The sequence below is a fragment of the Leptonychotes weddellii genome, chromosome 3 (assembly GCF_054177405.1).
Source record: "Leptonychotes weddellii isolate Sample4059 chromosome 3, ASM5417740v2, whole genome shotgun sequence".
Taxonomy (NCBI): domain Eukaryota; kingdom Metazoa; phylum Chordata; class Mammalia; order Carnivora; family Phocidae; genus Leptonychotes; species Leptonychotes weddellii.
In genome coordinates, this window is record NC_138371.1 from 102,428,156 (window position 1) to 102,452,312 (window position 24,157).

At 35.3% G+C, this 24,157-nt stretch overlaps 1 protein-coding gene across 1 annotated transcript in view; it reads left to right on the plus strand.

Annotated features, from left to right (window-relative positions):
- Window positions 1-24,157, plus strand: part of RNF17 (ring finger protein 17) — a 120,988-nt gene that overhangs the window by 83,297 nt on the left and 13,534 nt on the right. The window contains exons 23-29 of the mRNA XM_081815276.1: window positions 3,353-3,443; window positions 4,412-4,527; window positions 6,150-6,439; window positions 8,231-8,394; window positions 19,495-19,614; window positions 20,562-20,642; window positions 23,073-23,198. Coding sequence (XP_081671402.1) covers window positions 3,353-3,443; window positions 4,412-4,527; window positions 6,150-6,439; window positions 8,231-8,394; window positions 19,495-19,614; window positions 20,562-20,642; window positions 23,073-23,198 — 988 coding nt within the window. The remainder of the gene's footprint in view (window positions 1-3,352; window positions 3,444-4,411; window positions 4,528-6,149; window positions 6,440-8,230; window positions 8,395-19,494; window positions 19,615-20,561; window positions 20,643-23,072; window positions 23,199-24,157) is intronic.

The following is a 24,157-nucleotide window of genomic DNA, read 5'->3' on the forward strand; positions in this document are numbered from 1 at the left end:
AGGAACACGACAAGGATGCTCACTCTTGCCACTATTGTTCAACATAGTACTAGAAGTCCTAGCAACAGCAATCAGACAACAAAAAGAAATAAAAGGTATTCAAATTGGCAAAGAAGTCAAACTCTCTCCACAGATGACATGCTACTTTATGTGGAAAACCCAAAAGACTCCACCCCCAAATTACTAGAACTCATACAGCAATGTACTAATGTGGCAGTATACAAAATCAATGCACAGAAATCAGTTGCTTTCTTATACACTAACAATGCAACTGTAGAAAGAGAAATTAGAGAATCAGTTCCATTTACAATAGCACCAAAAATCATAAGATAACTCGGAATAAACCTAACCAAAGAGGCAAAGGATCTATACTCTAGGAACTACAGAACACTCATGAAAGAAATTGAAGAAGACACAAAAAGATGGAAAAACATTCCATGCTCATGGATCAGAAGAATAAACATTGTTAAAATGTCTCTGCTGTCCAGAGCAATCTATACCTTCAACGCCATCCCAATCAAAATTCCAATGATATTCTTCAAAGGGCTGGTACAAACAATCCTAAAATTTGTATGGAATCAGAAAAGACCCTGAATCACCAAGGAAATGTTGAAAAAGAACAACAAAGCTGGGGGCATCATGTTGCCTGATTTCAAGCTGTATTACAAAGCAGTGATCACCAAGACAGCATGGTACTGACACAAAAGCAGACATATAGACCACTGGAACAGAATAGAGAACCCAGATATGGACCCTCAACTCTATGGTCAAATAATCTTTGACAAAGCAGGAAAAAATATGCAATGGGAAAAGGACAGTCTCTTCAATAAATGGTGCTAAGGAAATTGGACAGCTATTATTGGATTTCTGTTTGAAAAGTACAGAAGTGGCGATTTCCTGCTTCTAGGGGACCTTTCTCCATTGAGAAATCCATGGAAATATAATTCTTTGTAACAAGAATTTTATAGAGGGGATTAGGAGGTACAAACTTACCATTATAAAATAAATAAGTCATGGAGATGAAAAGTTGTCAGCATAGGGAATATAGTCAATAATGTTATGATAATGTTGTATGGTGACAAATTTACACTCATGAGCACTGAGCAATGTATGGAATTATTGAATCAATATGTTGTACACTTGAAACTAGAATAACATTGTATGTTAATTATACTTTAATAAAAATAAAAGAATTATAGAATCTTAGACTTGGAACTCAAAGATATTAGAAGCATCATGACAGTAATTCTTTGTATACCAGCCCTAATAAATGAACATTCAAGACCTTCTGACTTCAGTGCTGTGAAGCGTATCTCTCAAAGGAGGTTGTTTCTTTATCAGGCAGCTTCAGCCACTAGTATTTCCTTACATGGCATTAAGATTGGTCTCCCCAATGGGATACTTTGTTCTAGTGACCCCTTTCTGTTCTAATTACTGGTAAACCATTTATTTAATGTCCTTGAAGAGCTTATAGTAGTAGTTTCCATAATCCACCTGTTTGCACAGAACATTTCTCTAATCTTACAGGTACCTCTCCCACTGTCTGTGATTACTAATAGTGACTGTGGGACCATATCTACAAATTTGTTCTATCAATTGAAAGAATTTAATGCCCCGGAATGGAAATCTCCAGCTGACATACTATAAAAATCTTATCCTAGTTTTCACTTCTACCTTGAACAGTTCAATCAGAACAATTGAACAGAGTTCTATAAGTCCTTTAATTGTATCCAATAATGTAGAGAATGTGTTCCTGTACACACCTTGGATTACAGCTTTTGGACTCTAATGGAATACCATTATTTCAAGAATCTAATAACCTTAACTACTTCTGGACCCTGTATTAATTACCTTATAGGCATTACTTTAATTAATCCTCATAATAAACCTTAAAGCTATAGATAAGGTATTATTTATAGATAAGGTATTATTTATAGATAAGGAAAGCTATAGATAAGGTATTATTTATAGATAAGGAAATTGAGTCTTCAAGAGGTCAAATAATTATCCACAGTAATGCATCTGTTAACTGTTGAGCTAGGATTATAAACAAGGTCTGAATTGAGAATTGGAGCTCTAATTACTGTTATTACCACTCTTCTGAGAAATCTCTTATTTTAGGAAAATTTACGTAACATACAATTTGCCATTTTTAATGTGTATTTCAGTGGTATTAAGTACATTCAGAATATTGTGCAACCTTTACCACTATCCATTTCCATTTTCATTTTTCCCAACTGAAACATACAGTTTTATGAATACAGACTAAAGATTTTTTTTAAATGTTGTTAGTACTTTCAGATGTTTAAAAGTTAGGGACGCCTGGGTGGTTCAGTTGTTTAGGCATCTGCCTTTGGCTCAGGTCACAATCCCAGGGTCCTGGAATCGAGCCCCGCATCGGGCTCCCTGCTCAGCAGGGACCCTGCTTCTCCCTCTACCTGCCACTCCACCTGATTGTGCTCTCTCTCTGACAAATAAATAAAATCGTCAAAAAAAGATGTTTAAAAGTTACAAAACGTATATTCATAGTAGATCTGGTAGAATCTTATTGTTGACACTAATTTTTATCTGAATACCCTCATAATAAAAAAAAACATTCTAGGAGTCACTGACAATTTAAGCTTCTTAAATCATAAGAACACTGTTTGGGCTTCTTAATAAATAATAAGTGTAGCACATTTACTGAATCCTACTTGGTCAAACTACATGCACAGTTGATTTTGTTAGTTCATTCATATAAACCATTTAACGTGAAAAGATTGGCCAGACTGGTTATTTACTCAGTGGGTCAGCTGCAATGAAACTCCAGATCTAGAAACCATGTCTAGAGAGCATTCAGAGCCTGCATTATGATACTTGTAATCTCTTTAGTGGTATTAGTTCTTATTCTTTGGAGGTGGATTTGATGGTTAGAAAGTCACTCAGTTTCAGTTCTGCAAACTAAAATAGATGATGAAACTGAATACTCAGCTTTTCATTGATCTGTCAATATTTATAATCCCTGCTCTCTGAGTTTTATAGTCTAGTCAGCATGTATGAAATGTACATTTTATGTAAAAAAAAATACTTAAAATGTACCTTTTTTAAGGTTTCTCAGTATAGCTGAACAATTATATATAAGTTAGCATATGATATGGTCCATAAGTAGAATAGAGGAAAGAACAAAAGGATATGAAAACACAGAAGAAAATTGTGAAAATAACACGAAGTCATGTTAACAAAAAGTTCAACTGATTTCTTGCTACATATGTAGTTTGTTCATATATATATGACTGTATACATATAGTGGTTCTTTTATATTTCTATATGTTATGCTGTTTGTTACAAAACAAGTTGTCTGTTGTTGTTATAGACCAACTGGTGGGAGTGACAAGTGGACAGCTACAGCTTGTGACTGTCTTTCATTGTACCTGACTGGAGCTGTAGCAACTATAATCTTACAGGTGTGTAGTGGGGTAAACAATTACAATAGATATGTAATGAATATTTCATTGATGTTTTCTATAATTTATTTTATTGTTGAGAAAATAACAGCAAACTCTTTGGATTTTTTTGGCAGCCCTTTTTTTTGGTCTTATTTTGTTATAAAACACCTGTTTTTGATAATAGATGTCCCATAATGATTGTATGAATTAATCAAAACATTTCTAAAGTAATAATCTTGAGTTGATAATTTGCATGTTAAAAAAAACAGAATGTATGTATGCTAGAGTGCATTGCAGAAGCCTTTTGCTATTCTTTACAAACTGAGAAGTTAGGCTTCTAGTGAAATCATATTGATTGTTATGTCATAAAAAAAATGTGTGTTTGTAGGAGTATGGGTTTGAGAAGAGGATATATTTTTTCAGAACACTTAAAAATATTCTTTTTTTTACTCCAATTTGATACTTTTTATTGCATTAATGATTACAATTTTCTTGGATAAGTAATTTGTCCATGTTACTTTTTCTTTGTGTACCTTCTCCATTTTCATAATCCCATTTGAAGCAGAATATAGGTCTTGCAGTTCCTTCCTTTCTTTTCACACACACACAAGACACACCTGGGAAAATACATTTCAATTCTGTAATGTGCCAAGAGTTTAGGATAATAGAGAAATTTGTAACCGATGTTTCCCCAGCCCATTGTGGGCTGAAAAAAAAATTTTCAGTTGACCTTCCCCTACACACATCCACCCTTTTGGTAAGTTTCACCTTGACAGAGAAGTCTTCCTGACATATTTCACAAACTAATTGTCCCCCTTGACTCTCTTCCATGTTTTTTCTTTCTGATAAGATATCAAAATTACTTGACTGGAAATTTATTTTTCTGGCTTGGATAAATGTGGAGGAAATGCCTGTAAAAAGTATGTTGTTTATAAGAAGGTTTCCTTTTAGTGTTTCATATTTACTCTGCTCTTAAATCACTGCAGGAAAACAATACAACATGGCCATTACCTGTGAAAATTTTCTGCAGAGATGAAAAAGGAGAACGTGTCGATGTTTCTAAATATTTGATTAAAAAGGGTTTGGCTTTGAGAGAAAGGAGGTATAGACTTTTTTTTTTAACATCAGTTTATAATGAAGGCTTCTTATTTGCCTATGTTCGTTTTCATATCTGTGTGCTTTCAAACCTGAATTTCACCTTGTTTCCTCTTAATGATTTATAAACTAACCTTGAGGAGACAGTTGAGAAATTCATTCAGGATTACTAATTTCTTTATTCAAGCACATTAGCTCTTGTATATTTAAATCCCTACTGACATTTTTGCTTTTGTATTTTCCCTTTTGCTTTGGCATTTATACTCTAAACCAAAGGAAAAGATAATTGCATAGTGGTTACCAGATCTGAGCCCTCTGACACCATTTGCTTGGACATAAATCTTTAAGCTTTATGTTGGAAACTGTGGTAGGTATATACTAAAATGTGTTTATGTGAAACAGAAATGGATAGCAGAAAAGTAATGAATAATATTTACATTTAAAGACCTTTCAGGTACTAAGTTTGTGGTTTAAGGTACCATTTGTCCAAGGGGCAAAGGATTAGGATATTGCTATAGCCCTAGCTTCCTCTTCTTATTTCTTTCCTTCTGGATGTAAGGTATATTGGAATTGCAAACACATATTCCAAGTAGCCACTTTGTACCATACATGGCCAGATTTCTCTTTTTATCTTGCATTATTATATATTACCTTGTATGGACTAGGACTGCAATCCTGATGGAATGGAAGGAGAATGAGAAATCAGAAGTAAAATGGGAAATGAAGTAGTTGGCTAAGCATGGTAGATGCTGGCTTAATTGCCTAGGTATTGGCATTTGGCTATGCTCTGTGTATAGATGTCCTGCATGTGTCTCTTTTCAGGTTCACTGGCTTTAGGCTAAAGCAATTCCTTGATAAATGTTAAAATGAAAAATGCTAGGCAAGGTAATACTGTTAACATCTGCCACTGTGATGTTCTTTACTGCTTTTAGAGCACTAAAACTACTAGCTATCTCAAGGCTGGGCACCAAGTGGGAACGATCTTAGTTGAAGAATTATGTAGCTATTTCATAAATGCTTATCTCCTTTTGAAAGAAAATACAAGAAAGTAGAAGAAACAAAAGTCTGCTATAATTCTACTAAAATAAACAATATCTCCTAGGATTTTTTTTATAGTAGGCATAACTTTTTTTTTTAACTGGAAGGGAATGACAGGAAGTTAAAAAAAAATGAATATAACATATTACCACTTTCTCAATAGTACTGTATTTTTTAAGGGACTTGTATTAATTTGACAGAACATGTGCATGTTCTATCTGTGGACTACATTAAAATCAACCTGAAGATGCTGTATTTCCCTTTAACATCTAGTTAATTATACAATACTGGTGATACACTTATTATGAGATTTTAAGACAGAGTAACATGTAAATATGAGATAGTAATTTAAAACATTTAAGTGAAATTTATTACTCTTTTTCTCGTCAAGCTCATTTACATTTTAAAATAATTTTTATTATAACCTAAATTATGGTCATTTTTATGTAACAAACTAGACTAATATATCCTAGACTAGAGCAAATATATTCCTTAAATTTCCAGTATATTTGAAGGGCTGTTTTTATATTGTTTTCTACAGAATGTTTTTATTTGCTTATATTTAGATATAATATTTTTTGGATGTTACAGAATTAAAAAATTAAATAACAGTCATTCATCATCTGAGAAGTCTCTGGAAATCCCCTTGGAACCAGAAGATTCAATGATTACTAAGTGTATTAAGATTAACTTTGACCCTGACAAAAAAGCTGCTGATGTTATTAGTGAATACAGGGTGTCTGAATTTCAGCAGAAAATTCCAGAACCAAGAACCACTGGATGCTATAAACCACCAGCTATTCCTAACATGAAAGTATTTGAGGCAATTGTCAGCTGCATTGGCAACGATGGAACTATATTTGTAGTACCTAAATTGTCAGGTAATATGTTTTATGTTATGTAGAATTAATCAGTAAAAGGAGTAGCTAGCAGCTCCAGTGCTCTAGTAAGGTATAGGTTGAAATACCTTGGGCAAGATTTAACCTCATTTTCACAGGTTTGTTGTGAGGTTAAATGAAATAACTCAAGCAAAGTGCTTTTCACACAAAAATCATTTATTGAAATGAAAAATCATTTATGGGAATAGACACTGGGCCTAAGGTAAGGATGGAGGTGGTTCCAGGGTTGTAAGACCAGGCACTTAATACAAGTTTGGAGGCTCTCTAAGAAAAAAGATACAGAAGTTTATATTCCTTTAGAATGAGGAATGTGACTGTCTGGAGTGTGGGGCCCTTTGAGAATATTCAAGTCCTTCCTGGGATTTATGTACAAGTATCTCCTTACTACAACCTGGGTGTGTCTAGAATACTTTATAACTGACAGTAACTCTAGCACTCGTGGGTCTTAAAGCTCCATTAACTCCATAGTAAGTCCACCTATGGATAGATGGCTGTGAATTTGTTGAAATTTTTGTCTCATTTGTTGACCTCCTAAATACTGTTTCTTAATTCAAAAATAAATCTGTGCAATTGGCTATTCTAGAAGTGAACAGTGGTTGAGACCTCTTGGAGTAGTACTTAATCCAGAAATTTTCTTGACCTTTATATAGTGATAGCTAAAACTGGTTGACTCTTATGTTGTCAGGCAGTGTTCAGGATGTTTTACATTTAATCCCCCGCAATATTGATAATGGAGATAAGTTCTATTATACCAGGTTTATAGAATAACCTGAAGCTTATGGAAGTAAAGGAACAATCCAAAATCACACAACTAAAGTGGTAGAACTGTTATGGTAATTGACCCCACCCCTTGTCTTCAGTGGTATCTATTATGGGGTTTGTATTTACTATGGGAATGATGATCCAATTAGCAGTAAGTAGCAACATTAGAATTTTAATTTTATATCCCAGCATTATGCTGTATCTATCTAAGCATCAAGTAACACCTGACTTGTGTTCTATTTTACTTAGGTATGCTGGCAAAATGGCATAATCTTAAAGTGGTAGTTCTTTTATATTAGGCCATCTGGTATGTGCTTAGAGCTTTTAACGATGCTTTACTCCCAAAATAATGCTTGCATTTATAATCAGAGATCAGAATAGTTATTTACATGTTAGTAGTAGTATGTTTTGAAACATATAGAAGCTACTGACTGAATTAGATTTTTTTTTTTAAGACTTTATTTATTTATTTGACAGAGAGAGATACAGCGAGAGAAGGAACAAAAGCAGGGGGAGTGGGAGAGGGAGAAGCAGGCTTCCCGCCAAGCAGGGAGGCTGATGTGGGGCTCGATCCCAGGACCCTGGGACCATGACCCGAGCCAAAGGCAGACGCTTAATGACTGAGCCACCCAGGCACCCCTGAATTAGATTTTTTTTAAAAAGATTTATTTATTTTAGAGAGGGAGAAAGTGCATGTGTGCACATGGGGGGAGGCGCAGAGGGAGAGAGAATCTCAGGGAGACTATGTACTATCGTGAAACCCGAGGCAGGGCTCAATCTCACGACCCATGAGATCATGACCTGAGCCTACACCAAGAGTCAGATGACTCTTGGTCAGATGACCAACTGAACCACCTAGTCGCCCTGACTGAATTAGATCTTTATTAAAGCTCTATTAATTCCTTATGCTGTTGTCGAGGTGGTGAAATTATTAAAGGTTATTGATGATTTCGTATTGAAAATGGTAGTAAATTCTTCCTAAATTCTCTCTTTTTTAAATAATTTCTTCAGAATTCGAGCTAATAAAAATGATGAATGAAATTCAAAGTAATTTAAAATGCCTTGGTCTTTTGGAGCCTTATTTCTGGAAAAAGGGAGAAGCCTGTGCAGTAAGAGGATCAGATACTATGTGGTATCGAGGCAAGGTAATGGAAGTTGTTGGCGGCACTATCAAGGTGAGTCTCATACTCTTTTATGACTAATTTAAGGCTAAATGCTATAATGTTAAGTGATCTTTAGAGTATAAATATATGAAAGTTTGATTAAAACATGTATTAATGAGATCAGTCTTGTAGGAAGACCAGTCAGATACATTACACATTTATTTGTAACAAGAACTCTTATTTTGGGGGCACCTGGCTGTCTCTGTTAGTAGAGTGTGCAACTCTTAATCTCATGGTCATAGATTTGAGCCCCACATGGGGTATAGAGATTACTTAAAAATAAATAAATGAATAAGTAAATAAGAATTTGGGGGATGCCTGGGTGACTCAGTCTGTTAAGCTTCTGCCTTCGGCTCAGGTTGTGATCCCAGGGTCCTGCATCGGGCTCCCTGTTCAGGGAGTCTGCTTCTCCTTCTCCCTCTGTCCTCGCCCCCTCTTCATGCTCGCTCTCTCCCTCTCTCTCAAATAAATAAAATCTTTTTAAAAATGCAGTGTGTTAAAAAATAAGAATTTTTATCTTCAAGTATATTTATTAACTTGAATAACCAAAAAACATTTCCAGGTAGGGATCTGGCCTCTGGTACTTTAATGGTACCACTTATTTGTAATTGGCAGCCCTATTTGTACATATAGTATTAAGTAAAACAACTTGTTTTTCAATATGTTATATATTTCCATAGCAAATTTGTTTACAGCCCAGCTAGTTTACCCTTTAACAATAAGTTAATTTACCTTTCCAGAATACTGAGATAGTACTCACTTGAGTTTCCTACAAAATCTTCAGAAAGAATTGTATATTTTCAAAAAACTCTGTATATAAAAATATAGATGAAAATACCTCCATTTACAGTGACTTAAGTAAAGCAATGAAATTGATAAAGTACTTCATAAGACATTTAGCACTTGAGACTTTTAGTTTTAGGAGGGGAGGAAAAATTAAGAAAAGTCTTTTGTTTCTACTTGAACAAGAATTTTATTACCCACTTGATGATGATACCTAACAATTACATAGCACTTTAGGTTTTTAAGCTTCTTTGACATGTGTGCATTCATATTTTTATAATTTGTTTCCAACTATCATAGAAGTAGGTTATTCCCATTTTACTAATAAGAAAATTAACATTTAGATCCAGTGACATGCCCAAGGTCACCAAGGTCAATATCGGTGGGTAGTGATGCTGGAATTCATATCCATTCATCAGATTCCTAAATTTCCAATCTAAGTCATGTGCTTCTCCGGCTGGATTGGCTTTAACTGATTTTAATAGAAGTAAAATGGTTTCAGATTTTCAGTATTAAGCATAAGGATACTTAAAGATTCATATATTTATATGCAAATGAGTCAGGTTTCACATACATTTGAATTGTTCAGGTAACCCCTTTTCTTTTTAATATAAAAGTAAACTAAAATCCAATTTGTATTAAGTCATCATAATTCATGAACTTTACATATATAGGATCCAAGTAAATAAGATGGTGGTGAACTTTATTTTTTCTCACACAAAGATCTCTGTTTTAAAATTTTATTTAAAAGTACTTTGATATTTTAATCATTACTTTTTTTTTCCTAAGGTTATTTTACATTTCAAGTATACACAATCAATTTTTCTTTTTTCTTTTTTTTAAGATTTTTTTTATTTGACAGAGACAGAGAGCACAAGTAGGTAGAGCGGCAGGCAGAGGGAGAAGGAGAAGCAGGCTCCTGCTGAGCAGGGAGCCCAACACAGGGCTCGATCCCAGGACCCTGGGATCATGACCTGAGCCGAAGGCAGCCACTTGACTGATTGTGCCACCCAGGCGCCCCTAAATTTTTCATTCCTTAACCTGATACCTTTCAAAATTTATCCTATGATCTGCATTAAGAAATATCACAGGGGCGCATGGGTGGCTCAGTCGTTAAGCGTCTGCCTTCGGCTCAGGTCATGATCTCAGGGTCCTGGGATCGAGCCCCGCAACGGGCTCCCCGCTCTGCGGGAGGTCTGCTTCTCCCTCTCCCACTCCCCCTGCTTGTATTCCCTCTCTTGCTGTTTCTCTCTCTGTCAAATAAATAAAATCTTTATTTTTTTATTATTAAATAAATAAAATCTTTAAAAAAAGAAAAAGAAATATTACATTAGGGGCACCTGGGTGGCTCAGCTGGTGAAGCATGCAGATCTTGATTTCAGGGTTGTGAGTTTGAGCCCCATGTTGGGTGTAGAGATTACTTAAAAATAAAATCTTAAAAAAAAAGAAATATTATCTTAAACTGTACTCACCCTAACAACCTGTGATGTACTCAGATACCTTTCAGTCAGTTCTGTTTCATTTTTTAAAATGTTGATTGCCAAACCAACCCAATTAAACAGTGATATGTTAATTTCATTACATTGGGGCAAAAGAAATACTTATTGACATTCCTTATTACTAAATTTAGAAGTTGAATTATCATAAATACATAAAGCATTTCAAAGACAGGCTGTTGAGGACTCCTGGGTTCTGGTTGCAATTGTAAGGAGCTTGGAAGTTGCCACATTATTCTAACAAGTAAAAAGCTAACAAAGTGAAAAATCAACAACTCTTCTCGAATCCATAACAGAGGGAGTATACAAGGTAAACCACTGCTCCAGAGATTAGAATCAGGCAAATATAGGGAGTCACAGCTTATAGGAGCAGAAACTCAAAACTGGAACTGGAATTGAGGTATTGCTGGAAACTCAGTGTGGACAGCTCTGAAAGTTAAAAATTTCAGAGAGGCCCAGTCATAGGAAGGCCCCCCAGAATTCTGTGGCATTTACCTTCAGGTGTTCAACCTGATTCTCACAATAAATATAGAGAAAGAAAATCCCCTCATACTTCTGTCATCAGGAGCTTTTGAAATATGCCAGAGCATTCTGGTTTTTTTGTAAGAAGGCCTGCCCTCAGGAAAACTAGTTAACCAGGGCCTAATCAGCTAGGATATCACCAGCCTAACTGACCTAGGAGAAAGGAAAGTACCCAATTCCAGTTAACTCTAGTCTTCCACATGGAAAAAAGGAAATACCCAACTCCAGCCCAGTCTATCCATCCTCTCCCATACCAAAAGGAGGAGAAGAACAAAACTGAGAAACACTTGTGAAATTTACAATCTAGAGTCATAAGGTCACTAAAAGACTAAGACCTAATCCTAGGGCTTCAGAACACTTCCCCTCCCTTCACACTTTACTACCACATTACTAAAGGCCTATTTATAGCAGTCTCTTTTACATAGTATATCATGTCCAGCTATCAAGAAGAAAATTAGTCAGGGGCGCCTGGGTGGCTCAGTCGTTAAGCGTCTGCCTTCGGCTCAGGTCCTGATCCCAGGATCCTGGGATCGAGCCCCACATCGGGCTCCCTGCTCAGCGGGAAGCCTGCTTCTCCCTCTCCCACTCCCCCTGCTTGTGCTCCCTCTATCGCTGTGTCTCTCTCTGTAAATAAATAAACAAAATCTTAAAAAAAAAATAGTCAAAACAGTATGGTATTGGCATAAAAATAGACATGTAGATCAGTGGAACAGAATAGAAAGCCCAGAAATAAACCCATGCATGTATGGTCAATTAATTTATGACAGACGAGCTAAGAATATATGCTGGCAAAAGGACAGTCTCTTCAATAAATAGTGTTGGGAAAACTGGGCAGCCACATGCAAAAGAATGAAACTGGATTATATCTTACACCATATATAAAAATTAATTCAAAATGGATCAAAGATTTGAATGTAAGACCTGAAACCATAAAACTCCTGGAAGAAAACACAAGCAGTAACTCCTTGACATGGGTCTTGGTGATTTTTTGTATACACCAAAAGGAAAGGTAGCCAAAGCAAAAATAAACAACTTGTACTACATCAAACTAAAAAGATTCTTCACAGCAAAGGAAACCATCAATAAAATGAAAAGGCAACTTACTAAATGGGAGAAAATATTTACAAGTCATATATCTGATAAGGTACTAATATTCAAAATATATAAAGAACTCATACAACACAATAGCAAAAAACTGATTAAAAAATGAATAGAGGATCTGAACAGACATTTTTCCAAAGAAGACATACAGGTGACCAGCACATGCATAACAATGTGCTCAAAATCACTAATCTTGAGGGAAATGCAAACCAAAATCACAGTATCACCTCACACCCATTAGAATGACTTATCAAAAAGACAAGAAATAAGTGTTGGTAAGGATGTGGAGAAAAGGGACCGCTTGTACACTGTTCTTGGGAATGTAAATTGGTACAGCCACTATGGAAAACACTATGGAGGTTCCTCAAAAAATTAAAATAGAACTATCCAAAAATTCCACTTCTGGGTATTTATCTGAAGGAAATGAAAACACTAACTGAAAAAGATAATATGCACCCCCATGTTCATTGCAGCGTTATTTACAATAGCCAAGATATTGAAAGAACCTGTCTATTGATGGATGAATGGATAAGGAAAATGGGGTATATATACATATACATATATATACATACAAACAGTGAGAGATTATTCGGTCATAAAAGAAAGAAGGAAATCTTGCCATTTGCTACAACATGAATGGACCTTGAGGTCATTATGCTAAGTGAAATAAGTCGGAAAGACAAATACCATATGATCTCATTTATTTGTGGAATATAAAAAACAAAATACCATCAATATAAAAAAATACTAAGCTCATGGATACAGAGAACAGATTGATGGTTGCCAGAGGAGGAGGGTTGTGGGCATGCAAAATGGGTGAAGGAATCAACAAGTACAAACTTCCAGCTATAAAATAAATCATGGGGCTGTAATGTACAGCATGGTGCCTGTAGTTAATGATATATTGTATATTTGGAAGTTGCTAAGAGTAAATCTTAAAGTTTTCCTCACACACAAAAATATTTATGTAAGGCAATGGATAGTAACTAGATTTGTGGTGATCATTTTACAGTATATATAAATATCAAGTCATTATGTTGTATACCTGAAACTAATATAATGTTATATGTCAATTAAACCCAAATAAATTTTTATTTTTATTTTTTTTAAGATTTTATTTCTTTGACAGAGACAGAGACAGCAAGAACAGTACACAAGCAGGGGGAGTGGGAGAGGGAGAAGCAGGCTTCCTGCTGAGCAGGGAGCCCGATGTGGGACTCGATCCCAGGACTCTGGGATCATGACCTGAGCCAAAGACAGCCGCTTAACAACTGAGCCACCCAGGCGCCCCAATTTTAATATTTAAAAAAGGAAAAAAATCACAAGGCATACTAAAAGACAAAAAACACGACTGGAAGAGACAGACACATCAGAACAAGACCTGACAGGGATGATGGAATTATCAGAATGAGAATTTAAGACAACTATTATTAATATGCTAAGGCCTCTCATGAATATAGTAGGCCGTGTGCAAGAACAACGGACAGTGTAAGCAGAGAGATAAAAATAGTAAGAAAAGACAGAAAAGTAGAGATCAAAAATAGGTAAACAAAAATGAAGAATGCATTTGATGGGCTTATTAGTAGACTATCAATAGAGGCCTCTAAAATTGAAAAGTAAGAACAAAGACTGAAGAAACAGAACCAAATACCCAAGGACTGTGGGACAACTACAAAAGGATATGGGCTATGTATAATGGGAATACCAGTGGGAGAATAAAGAAGTATTTGAAACAATTATGACTGAGAATTTCCCCCAAATTAATGTCACTCAACCACAGATCCAGGAACTAAGAGAATACCAACTACGACAAATGCAAAAACAAAAACAAATTTAAAAAAACCTACACCTGGGCATATCATTTCAAACTACAGAAAATCAAAGTTAAAGGAAAAAAGTCCTGAAATAAGCCAGAGGGAAAAAAGCACCTCGCCTATAGAGGAACAAAGATAAGAATTACATCCAACTTCTCCTCAGAAACCGTACAAAAAAGAAAGTGGATTGAAATATTTAAAAACTTGAGAAAAACACCCCACCAACCTAGAATTCTGTATATACCCTGTGAAATTATCCTTCAAACTGAATGAGAAACAAAAATTGAACTTGTTGCTAGTAGACCTGCTTTGCAAGAAATATTAAAAGAAATTCTTTAAAGAGAAGGAAAATAATGTCAGAACCTCAGATCTATATAAAGAGAAAGGAATAGTGAAGATGAAATAAAACTTGTAGTGGGGCTCCTGGGTGGCTCAGTTAGTTAAGTATCTGATTCTTGATTTTGGTTCAGGTCATAATCTCAGAGTCATGATATTGAGCCCCACATCAGGCTCCACGCTAAGTGTGCAGCATGCTTAAGATTCTCTCTTTCCTTCTCCCTCTGCCCTTCCATGCTTGTGTGCTCTCTCTAAAAAATAAATAATAAAAGTTGCAGTTTTCTTATTCTTAGTTGATGTAGCATAATAGTTCAAAGTAATAGCAACAGTGTATTCAACTGCATATGTATATACCATATACATATATGTGTATGTATATGCATGCTTAAATATAAGTGAAATCAATGACTATGGTACAATGAATGGAAGAGAGTAATCAGGATTGTTTTCTTATTATATGGTACTCATAATACCTGTAAAGTGGTACAATGTTATTTGAAAATAGACTTGGATTCAGTATAAATGTTTAATAATTATAGCATACTGAATGGAAACCAGTAAAAAATGCTTTTTATTTTTTTTCCTGTGGAGAATGCAACTTTCTTTTTTTTAAATGTAAATTCAATTAGCAAACATATTAGTTTTTGATGTAATGCTTTTTAAAAAGTATAATATACTTTTTAAAGAAACAGAAAATGCTCAGTTTAAACCACAAGAGACAGAAAGAGAGTGGAAAACAAAAATAAGAACAAAAGCAACAAATAGGAAATAGTAACAAGTATGTTGGATATGAATCCAGCCATATCAATAATTGCTTTGAAGATCAGTGGTTTAAATGCACCAATTTACTATATGTTGTCCACAAGAAACTCACTTTAAGTATGAGACACATATAGATTAAAAATAAGTGGATAGAGAAAAATAATCTATGCCAACACTAATCAAAAGAATGCAGGAGTAGCTATAATAATTTCAGAGTAGATTTCAAAGCAGGAAAGTTAGCAGGGATAAAGAAGGGCATTACATAATGACAAAGGGGTCAATTCTCCAAGAAGACCTTATAATCCTTAATGTGTATGTGCCTAACAACAGAGAGTCAACCTATGTCAGGCAAAAACTGATAGAATTACAGGAGAAATAGATATACCCACTATCATAGTTGTGGACTTCAACACTCCTCTGTCAGAAATGGACAGGTCCAACAAGCAGAAAATCAGTAAGGACATAGTTGAACTCAAAAACACCATCAATTGACTGGATATAATTGACATCCCTGGACTAATTCATCAAACAACAGCAGAATACACATTCTTCTCAAACACATGCTGCACACTTAGCATGGAGCCTGATGTGGGGCTCACATGGAACATTTACCAAGATATACCACATTCTGAGCCATTAAAACAGGCCTTAAGTTTAAAAGGATAGAAATCAAACAGTGTCTGCTCTCAGACCAGAATGGAATTAAACTAGAAATCACTAACAAAGATAACTGGAAAAACCCCAAATACATAGAGATGTAACAACAAACTTCTAAATAACACATGGGTCAAGGAGGACATCTCAAGAGAAATTTAAAGATAGTTTGAACTAAGTGAAAATGAAAACACACTTATCAAAACTTATGAGGGGCACCTGGTCGGCTCAGTCAGTTAAGCATCCAACTCTTGATTTCAGCTCAGATCATGACCTCAGGGTCATAAGATTGAGCCCTGCATCAGACTCTGCAAAGAGTGTGGTGCCTGCTTAAGATTCTCTGCTCCTCCCCCGCCGAAAAATAAAATGTCAAACTTAAGAGATGCACTGAAAGCAGTGCTTAGAGGAAAATTCATAGCATTGAATGCATAGATTAGAAAAGAACAAAGATTAAAATCAATTTTCCAAGTTTCCACCTTAGAAAACTACAAAAAGACAAAATTAAATCTATAGTAAGCTGAAAAAAAATTTGAGCAGAAATCAGTGAAGTTGAAAACAGGAAATCAAAAGAAAATCTGTGAGATTAAAAGTTGTTTCATTAAGGGGCACCTGGGTGGCTCACTCAGTTAAGCTAAGCGTCTGCCTTCGGCTCAGGTCATGATCTCAGGGTCCTGGGATCGAGCCCCGCATCGGGCTCCTTGCTCAGCGGGGAGCCTGCTTCTCCCTCTCCCTCTGCCTGCTGCTCCCACTGCTTGTGCTTTCTCTCTCTCACTATCTCTCTTTGTCAAATAAATAGAATCTTAAAAAAAAATAAATTAAAAATTTGTTTCATTGAAAAGGTCAATACGATCAATAAGCCTCCAGCCAGGCTAAGAAAAAAGAGGACACAAATTACTGATATCAGAAATGAAAAGAGATATCAACAGATTCTAAGCACATCAAAAGATAAGGAATACTATGAATAGCTCAGTGCCCACAAATTTGATAACCTAGATGAAATGAACAAATTCCTTAAATGACACAATCTGCCAAAACTCACACAAGAAGATAGAAAATCTGAATAGGCCTATACCTAATAAAGAAATTAAGTCTGTAATTAATAACCTTCTAAAACAAAAACACCTGGCCCACATGGGTTCATTTGGTGAATTCTACCAAATATTTAAGGAAGATACTTTACCTCTTCTCTACAATCTCTTTCAGGGGATAGAAGCATAGGGAAGACTTCCTAATTCATTCTATGAGGACAGCATTACTGTAATACCAAAACCAGACAATGACATTATAAGAAAAGAAAGCTACAGACCAGTGTCTCAGGAATATACATGGAAAAATCCTCAACAAAATATTAGTAAATCAAATCCACAATGTATAAAAATAATTACATATATATATATTTCCTGCCTATATATATATAAAATCATGACCAGATGGAAGTTATCCCAGGTATTCAAGGCTGATTCAACATTTGAATATCAGTTAACGTAATCTATCACATTAACAGGCTAAAGAATAAAAATCATATGATCGTATCAGTAGATGCAGAAGAAGCATCTGAGAGGATCCAACACCCATTCATGCTAAAAAACTGTAATGGGAATAGAGGGGAACTTCCTCCTTGATGAAGACTAACTACAAAAAACCTACAGCCAACATCATACTTAATGGTGAGAACCTCAAGACTTTCCCACTAAGATCAGGAACAAGACAAGGATGTTCCCTCTTACAACTCCTTTTCAACATCATACTAGAAGTACTAGCTAATGCAATAAGATAAAAGAAAATAAAAGATTAACAGATCCTTCCCAAACAGATTGGGAAGGAAGAAATAAAACTTTGTTCACAGATGACATGTTTATATAAAAAATGCAAAAGAAACAATAAAATTCCTGGAACTATAATTCCAGGAACTATAATTCCTGCAATTATAGCAAGGTTGCAGGATACAAGGTTAACATACGAAAGCCTATTACTTTCCTGTAGATCAGCAATGAACAAATAGAATTTGAAATTAAGAATATAATACCATTTACATTAGCAACCCAAAAAACAAAATACTTAAGTATAACTGTAACAGAATATGTAGAAGATCTATATGAGGAAACTACAAAACTCTGATGAATAAAATCAAAATGAGCAGAGCGATATTCCACGTTCATGAATAGGAAGACTCAATATTGTCAAAATGTCAGTTCTTCCCAACTTGATCGATAGATTCAATGCAATCCCAATCAAAATCCCAGCAGGTTATTTTGTAGATATCAGCAAATTGATTTTAAAGTTTATATGGAGAGGCAAAAGACCCAGAGGAGCCAACAGAATATTAAAGGAAAAGAATAAAGCCAGAGGACTGATGCTACATGGCTTCAAGACTTAACTATAAAGTTATAGTAATTGAGACATTGTGGTATTAGCAAAACAATGAACAAATGGTTCAATGGAATAGAAGAGAGAGCCTAGAAATAGACCCATGTAAATGAAGTCAACTGATCTTTGACAAAGGAGCAAAGGCAATACAACTAAGCAAAGATGGTCTTTTCAACAAATGCTGCTGAACAAGTGGACATCCACATGCAAAAAAATGGATCTAGGGGCACCTGGGTGGCTCAATTATTAAGTGTCTGCCTTCGGCTCGGGTCACGATCCTGGGGTCCTGGGATCAAGCATTGGGCTCCCTGCTTAGTGGAAAGCCCACTTCTCCCTCTCCCACTCCCCCTCCTTATGTTCCCTCTCTCCTGCCTCTCTCTCCATTAAATAAATAAATAAAATCTTAAAAAAAAAATGGATCTAGACTTTGACACCCTTCACAAAAATTAACTCAAAATGGATCACAGACCTAAACGTAAGACACAAAACTATAAAATCCTAGAAGATAGCAGAGAAAACCTCAGTGACCTTGAGTATGATAATGACTTTTTAGATAATAGCACCAAAGACCCATGAAAGAAATGAAGCTGGACTTCATTTAAATTAAAAACTTCCCCTGGACGCCTGGGTGGCTCAGTTGGTTAGGCGACTGCCTTCGGCTCAGGTCATGATCCTGGAGTCCCGCATCGGGCTCCCTGCTCGGCAGGGAGTCTGCTTCTCCCTCTGACCCTCCTCCCTCTCGTGCTCTCTGTCCTTCATTCTCTCTCTCTCAAATAAATAAATAAAATCTTTAAAAAAAAAACTTTCCCTCTGTGAAAGCCAGTGTCAAAAGAATAAGAAGACAAGCCACACAGGGGGAGAAAATATTTGCAAAAGATACATCTGGTAAAGGTCTGTTATCTAAAATGTACAAAAAACTCTTAAAATTCAACAAGAAAACAAACCAATATATTCCTTTATTAAATGTAAATCAGTGCTTCTAAAATATTTAGAAAAACAAAACAATTAAATTGTCTTCAAAAAAATTTTTAAGGAATTTATAAATCTAATAAGACTCCGTTTATAAAAAAAAGCTTTGGTTTATGCGTAAAACCTTTGACAATGAAGTTTAATACACTATGGGATGAGGGAATTCTATGTTTTTTCTGGAGATTTTTCAAATCCAGATTTAGATATTTTTCTAGGATGTCTGTTTCTTTTAAATACCAAAGAGTGCCTTCTGGCCCCTACTTTTTAATAGTAAATTTAAATTATAAATTTTATTTGTCCTATTTCAGGTACAGTATTTAGATCATGGATTTACCGAGAAAATTCCACAGTGTCATCTTTACCCTATTTTACTATATCCTGATACGCCCCAGTTTTGTATTCCATGTCAGCTCTATAATACCAAACCTGTGAGTAAATTGTAATTTGTGGGATGACTAATTTTAAATATTGTCTTTTTTATTAACAATAATTTTCTAGAAATTAGAATATAAGATGATATCCTTTTCCGTTGCAGCAAAAATAATAAAATACTTAGAAATAAGTTTAATAAGACAGCTAAAGGGCCTTTATGATGAACACTACAAAATCATACTGAAGGATATAAAAAATCATCTGAATAAGTAAGGAGACCTAATATCTTCATAGATGGGAAAGTGTAAGATTGTTAAAATTTAGTGATTTCTTCATCAAATAAAATCATAACAGATTCAAAGCTGGAAATCAGATAAAGGAATGGCATATTAATTATCTCTTGCTGCATAATAAATTAAGCTAAAACTTAGTGGTCCAATTTAACAATAAACTTTCCCTCATACAATTTCTGTGGCGCAGGATCCCTAGTGATGCTGCAATGAATATGTCCACAAGAGATTCAGGCATCTAAGGGTTCACTGGGATAGAGGATCCACCTCCAAATAGCTTTCACATGGCATTGGCAGCTTGAGGCTGCTCAGTGGCTTTTGGCAGGAGGTCCCAATTTTGCCATGTAAACCTCTTAACATAAAAACAACAATCACTGCTCCTTAGTAAATACATATTATGGGCATTAGACAAGCACCAATTGGCATATTGGTTTTAAAAAAAAATTGTTTTGTGATGCTTTGTTTTTAATGTAGGTTTATATTTTTAAAGCATAAAATGTTTCAAGAGAGAACTATAGGGGAAGCTCAGGCAAATTATTTCTTCAGATCATTTTTATCATATATCCATGATATTCTCTTAAAACTGCTTGTATATGTTATACTCTTACCTGCTGTTAACCTGTTTATGGCTACTTTTGTATTTCTCATCTGCCTTCTGCTCTGTCATATTTTTTGAAAATCTGAAAGAATCTGAGTTTATTAATCCCAAATAGGTTGGGAATGTCTGGCAACCAGATGCAATAGAACTCCTTCAGGAACTGCTTTCAAAGAGAGAGGTGGAAATTCACATTATGGTAATGTATATTTAAAGCATATATTGTTGATTTAAATTATTTGCTATAAAGTATCATAGGTAACATAATTTGAGGGATATTTTTATGACAAGCCATGTTCCTGTATGAATATAACTTATTCATTAACATGGAAGAGTTACCATTTTGGTTTTTAGGCTTGTTTTAAATAAACCTAATTTGAGAAGGTTCCTAAGAACTTTCGTAAGTACTAAAGTCAGTAATCTGAAAGATTCTTTATCAGCAACAGGGAGCAGCATCAAAGAACTGGAGTTGTTTATAATTACATGTAGGAGTTTTCAGGATGTTACCATGTATGTAGCACTGTGCTAGGTGCAGGTAATCCCTGTCCTCAAAGAACTTATCTAGTTAGTGAAACAACTAGATACAGGACATAAACCTAAAAATTCCACACTACAAAGTGACATGCCAAGAGCCAAGTGGTAAAAAGAGTAAGTGTAATAGGAATTTAGAGATGGTAAGTGAGGTAGCCCTTAAAGAAAAGATGGAAAAGTTCTCCTGACCGGGGAAATGGAATACACAAGTAAGCATAGAGAGACAGAACTGGGCATGGCACATTTAGGAAATAGTATAACTGTTTGGCTAGAATAATAGAGGTTTTATGAGGAAAAGTAGTGGTGAATAGGATTTAAGAGAAGTAAAAGTCAATCAGTGGCACCCCATTGGAGGTTTCTGAGCAGTGAGGTAATAAGATTAATCTGCAGCTATGTTTGAGGATTCCAGTAGAAAGGTACAAAAACTGTAAGGAAAGTATTTCTGTATGAAAGGTGTAATTAGAGGATGTTAAAGACTTAACAAGAGCCATAGACCCACTTACATAAAACAGTAGAAAAGTTTTATTGTTGCTGATGTTAGTACCAAGAGCCTCTCTGGTTACTCATAGCCTCTATGGAAGGTCATGGCAGTGAGGTAGAGATTGAAATTTTTTAGTTTATCAAGGTCGCTTTCTTTGCTGCTTAGCTTAACAGAGGAGAGCAATTCATAGCATATCCAAGGCTGCTTGAATGGTCAGAAACCATGAATGTGCACGTCCTGCAGCCCTTACTGCCATACCAGACCTTACCCAGACGTGCTCCTGTGTTTTTATATACTACTAAGAAATACTGAGTACCTCTTATGAGCTGAGCTCTGTTCTTAGCCTTGGAGGTACAACAATGAACTGAAGAGCCAAATTTCTGCCTTCATGGAGCTTCCGTTTTAGTAGTGGGAAACAAAATAAAAAACATAAAATATAAGGTATATTAGATCTTGGTAAGTGCTAGGAAGAAAATAAAGAAGGAAAGGCTGATGGGGAGGTTGGGACAGGGGAGAAGGTAACATTTTAAATACAGTGGTTAGGGAAGACCTCACTGCAAAAAATGAGATAGGAGTAAAGACTTTAAAATGGCGAGAGGACAAACCATGCAGCTCTCCGGAGAACAGTGCAGAGAGCTCCAAGGCAGGAGCGTGTCTGGAGTGTTCAAGGTCTGGCAGAGAAGCCATTGGGGCTGGAGCAGAAGGAGCAAGACAGAGAAGAGTTGGAGATGGGGGGAGATTTGTGAAAGTTTCAGCTCTCAAACTGACACAGGCAGCCACTTGAGGACTTGAGCAAAGGAGTGACATAACCTACCCTTTACATTCTAGTATTTCCACTCTGCTACACTGAGAAAAGCTGGAGAGTAGAAAAGATAGGGAACAGGGAGATCTGCTGGAAGGCAATTACGGTAACTCAGTAGAGACAGTAGGCCTAAGGTGGTACCAAGTGTAAACGATGAGAAATGATCAGCTTATCAGCTATGTACATGTTCGGTACCTAATGACTGTTAAGTGAACTTAAGAATTTTAAAGCTATTATAACTCCTTCTAAACAGTCATGAATTTCTTCTGATTCCTGCCATTTCTGGATTTTTTTTTTTTTTTAAGATTTTATTTATTTATATGAGAGAGAGCACAGGAGAGGGGTTAGGGTCAGAGGGAGAAGCAGACTCCCTGCCGAGCAGGGAGCCCGATGTGGGACTCGATCCTGGGACTCCAGGATCATGACCTGAGCCGAAGGCAGTCACTTAACCAACTGAGCCACCCAGGCACCCCATTTCTGGATTTTTAACAAGACTTCATTTCTTTACCTCTGGACATACCTTTTCTTTCTCCTTCTACTTAGTATAAATTATTAGTATCCTCTAAAGATGATGTAATTTTTTAGTAAATAACTAGAAAACTCTCTACCTTATGGACATGTAAGTATATTTTACAGAAACCATGATAGTAGAATTACCGTTAAAATACCAGGAAGAAAATTTTATGAAATGAGCCACTGATCAAACTGGTAATACTGTGGTCATCAGAAATCTAATTTCTTATTTGCCTACTCAAAAATTTTAATCTTCAGACTTTATTTTTATAGTAATAATTCTGTTTATTGAACTTACATAGGAATTACCTGAAAACCCATGGGAGAAATTATCTATTCATCTCTATTTTGATGGAATGTCACTTTCTTATTTTATGGCATACCATAAATATTGTACTTTGGAGCATTCTGAAGAGATATTGAAAGAAGTAAGTGAGCTATTTTTCTATAAAAATCTAAACTATAGAAAAACAAATTCTGGATAAAATGTCATATTTTGCCTTACACTTCAGGTCTTCAGTACAATTCTTTGTGTCTGATGTGTTAGAGTATAGAGAATTGTAAATTATTTATTGAGAAAGCAATACACTATATCATGCTTTATAAATGTCCTAAAAAAGGCTTAAATTGCACTAAGATTCACTTAATGTTTCTGTATCTTTAAACTAAGCTTTATTGATATATAACTTATATATTATAAAATTTACCTTTTTAAAGGGTACAATACAGTGGTTTTTAGTATATTCAGAGTTGTGCAATCATCACAGCTATTTAATTCCACAACATTTGTTATCCAGTGTTGTTTGGATATAGAAATGTAAATTCTAAAATGCTAATAGAATTCACTGCCAGAAAAGGATTCTCTCAGCAGATAAAATTTTTTTTCCTTTTATTTGGCATTATAACATTGCCTCTATTTTGCCCTCATACAGGAAACTCAGAGCTGGATTTTAAGCTTAGCTTCAATAAATAGCACTTTCCAGTTTCCCAGTGCTTCTGTTTTGTAATATTTTAAAAAACATAATTAGCCTGTTATAGATATGTTTTCACATTACAAGATGCCATAAATTCTTAATGGAAATAGGGAACTCATCATAAATAATAACATAAACATTTTATATAGCAAGATATTTTTATTTCTAGATTTACAGTTCACTTGTTAGATTTTTATTTTTATTTTTATTTTTTATTTTTTTTTTTAAGATTTTATTTATTTATTTGAGAGAGAGAGAATGAGAGAGAGCAAGCACATGAGAGGGGGGAGGGTCAGAGGGAGAAGCAGACTCCCCGCCGAGCAGGGAGCCCGATGCGGGACTCGATCCAGGGACTCCAGGATCATGACCTGAGCCGAAGGCAGTCGCTTAACCAACTGAGCCACCCAGGCGCC